The sequence below is a fragment of the Penaeus vannamei genome, chromosome 25 (assembly GCF_042767895.1).
Source record: "Penaeus vannamei isolate JL-2024 chromosome 25, ASM4276789v1, whole genome shotgun sequence".
Classification (NCBI taxonomy): Eukaryota; Metazoa; Arthropoda; class Malacostraca; order Decapoda; family Penaeidae; genus Penaeus; species Penaeus vannamei.
In genome coordinates, this window is record NC_091573.1 from 33,163,358 (window position 1) to 33,165,857 (window position 2,500).

General features: G+C 38.1%; 1 protein-coding gene across 3 annotated transcripts in view; it reads right to left on the reverse strand.

The window, feature by feature from the left end:
* Positions 1 to 2,500, reverse strand: part of LOC113810407 (equilibrative nucleobase transporter 1) — a 25,585-nt gene that overhangs the window by 13,004 nt on the left and 10,081 nt on the right. For all 3 annotated transcript variants that reach the window (XM_070138875.1, XM_070138873.1, XM_070138874.1), the window contains exon 2: positions 1,457 to 1,665. In XM_070138875.1, coding sequence (XP_069994976.1) covers positions 1,457 to 1,645 — 189 coding nt within the window. In that variant the 5' untranslated portion in view covers positions 1,646 to 1,665. The remainder of the gene's footprint in view (positions 1 to 1,456; positions 1,666 to 2,500) is intronic.

Sequence of the window (2,500 nt, forward strand, 5' to 3'; positions counted from 1 at the left end):
AAAGGGGAGACAGAATTTAATCGTGGTAATCTTTGAAAATGAATAAATAAATAAAAAATAGTGCGGTATGGATTGCAAGGTTAGCAATACGGGTGCGTTGGCCTTGGTATGTTGGCAACATGTTTATTAGCTTCAGACATCTACTTTGTCTTCCTTTATTTCTTTTCTATTTTTTATTCGATTCTCTGTTCTTTAATTACTATGTTTTTTTTTGTTTTTGTTTGTTTGTTTGTTTACTTTTCTTGCTTATTTTTTCCTCTGTCCTCTCTTCAACACTGACTTTCCTTTTATTAATGCTACATTCTTTATACTTTATATATATACTTTCCTCTCCTTCTTATCATTCTCCGTGCATCCCTTTTCCTCTCCTCTCGCCATCTTCTCTCTCCTCCTTCCTCCCATTCCCTCGCTTGCCAACAGAGGACGCGCTGACCCATTCATTACGCCTTATTCTTACTTACTTATTCTTGCATAATGCACGGGGGTCCTGAGTCACTCGGAGTCACCTCAGGGGTCGAAACCGGATTCGGCTCTCTGCGGGGTACTGTTACGCCGGCACTTTACGTAACTGGGTCCCCTCTCCTCCCTTCCCCCCCTCCCTTCCTTCCTCCCTCCTCCTCCTAAGTCCCCCCCCTAACTTCTTTTACCCTAATCCCTCCATCCCTCTCCCCACCCCTTCCTCCTCCTAAGTCCCCCCCTAACTTCTTTTACCCTAATCCCTCCATCCCTTCCCCCTCTCCCCCTACCCCCCAATCTTAAATCCTCTTCTCCCCCACTTCCACTTGTTCGGGTTTCATATCCTGTTTTTTTTTTCGTATTTGGAATTCTCATTATGTTGCCATTGACCCGTTTTTCAGTACATGCACACACATTTATATATATATATATATATATATATATATATATATATATATATATATATATATATATATATATATATAGAGAGAGAGAGAGAGAGAGAGAGAGAGAGAGAGAGAGAGAGAGAGAGAGGTGGGAGAGAAAGAGAGAGGTGGGAGAGAGAGAGAGAGGTGGGAGAGAGAGAGAGAGAGAGAGAGAAAGAAAGAGAGAGAGAGAGAGTGTGAATGAGAGAGAGAGAGAGAGAGAGAGACAGAGAGAGAGACAGAGAGAGAGAGAAAGAGAGAAAGAGAAAGAGAGAGAGAGAGAGAAAAAAAAACAGAGAGAGAGAGAGAGAGAGAAAGACAAATATACATACAGATATAGATACAGATAAAGATATACAAATGGAGAAATACATTTACAGATATAGTTTCAGATACGTAGAGGTATATACACAGTTATACAAATATATATATATAAATATATATATATATATATATATATATATATATATATATATATATATATATATATATATACAAACAAACAAAGACAAGTACTGGAGACGCATACATATCAAAAAAAAAAAAAAAAAAGTTCAGACTCGAAAAAAACTCACAACATCGACATCTGAAGAGGCGCGTGAGGTGGACGTGGCGTTGCAGAGGTGGCTGAAGATGCCCTGTTCCTTGAGGACGTAGGCCAGCTGGGCCCACCCGAAGATGGTGCCGCCGAAGAGCAGACTCTCCAGCAGCCCCACCAGGAAGATGCACCATCGCCGACCTCTGCCGATGGGTGCTGAAGACATGGCGCTGTTTCTTGGGGTTTCTGTGTGGAAGAGATGGTGTATGGATGAATGAATTGATTAAATGGGGGTTTTGTGTAAAAGAGACTGTGCATAAGTGAATGAAAGGATTAAGTAAAAGGATTTCTGTGTAGAAGAGATGGTGTATAAATGAATTAATTGATTAAGTGGCGTTTTTGTGTAGAAGAGATGGTGTATAAGTGGATGAATTGATTAAGTGGGGTTTCTAAGTAGAAGAGACGGTGTATAGATGAATGAATTGATTAAATGGGGTTTTTGTGTAGAAGATATGGTATATGAATGAATGAATTGATTAAATGGGTTTTCTGTGGAGAAGAGACGGTGTATAAATGAATGAATTGATTAAGTAAAGGGATTTCTGTGTATAAGAGATGGTGTATAAATGAATGAACTGATTAAGTGGAGTTGCTGTGTAGAAGAGATGGTGAATGAATGAATGAATGAATTAAATAGGGTTTCTAAGTAGTAGATATGGTGTATAAGTGAATGAATTGATTAAATGGGGTTTCTAAGTAGAAGAGATGGTGTATAAATGAATGAAATTAATTAAATAGAGTTTCTAAGTCTAAGAGATGGTGACTAAATTAATGAATTGATTAAGTCTGGGTTTCTGTGTAGAAGAGATGGTGTATAAGTGGATGAATTGATCAAGTGTTTTTTGTGTGTGTTGAAAAGATTGTGTATAAATTAATGACTTGTTTAGTAAAGGGATTTCTGTGGAGAAGAGATGGTGTATAAATGAATGAATTGATTAAATGGGGTTTCTAAGTAGAAGAGATGGTGTATAAATGAATGAATTGATTAAGTGGGGCTTCTGTGTAGAAGAGATGGTGTATA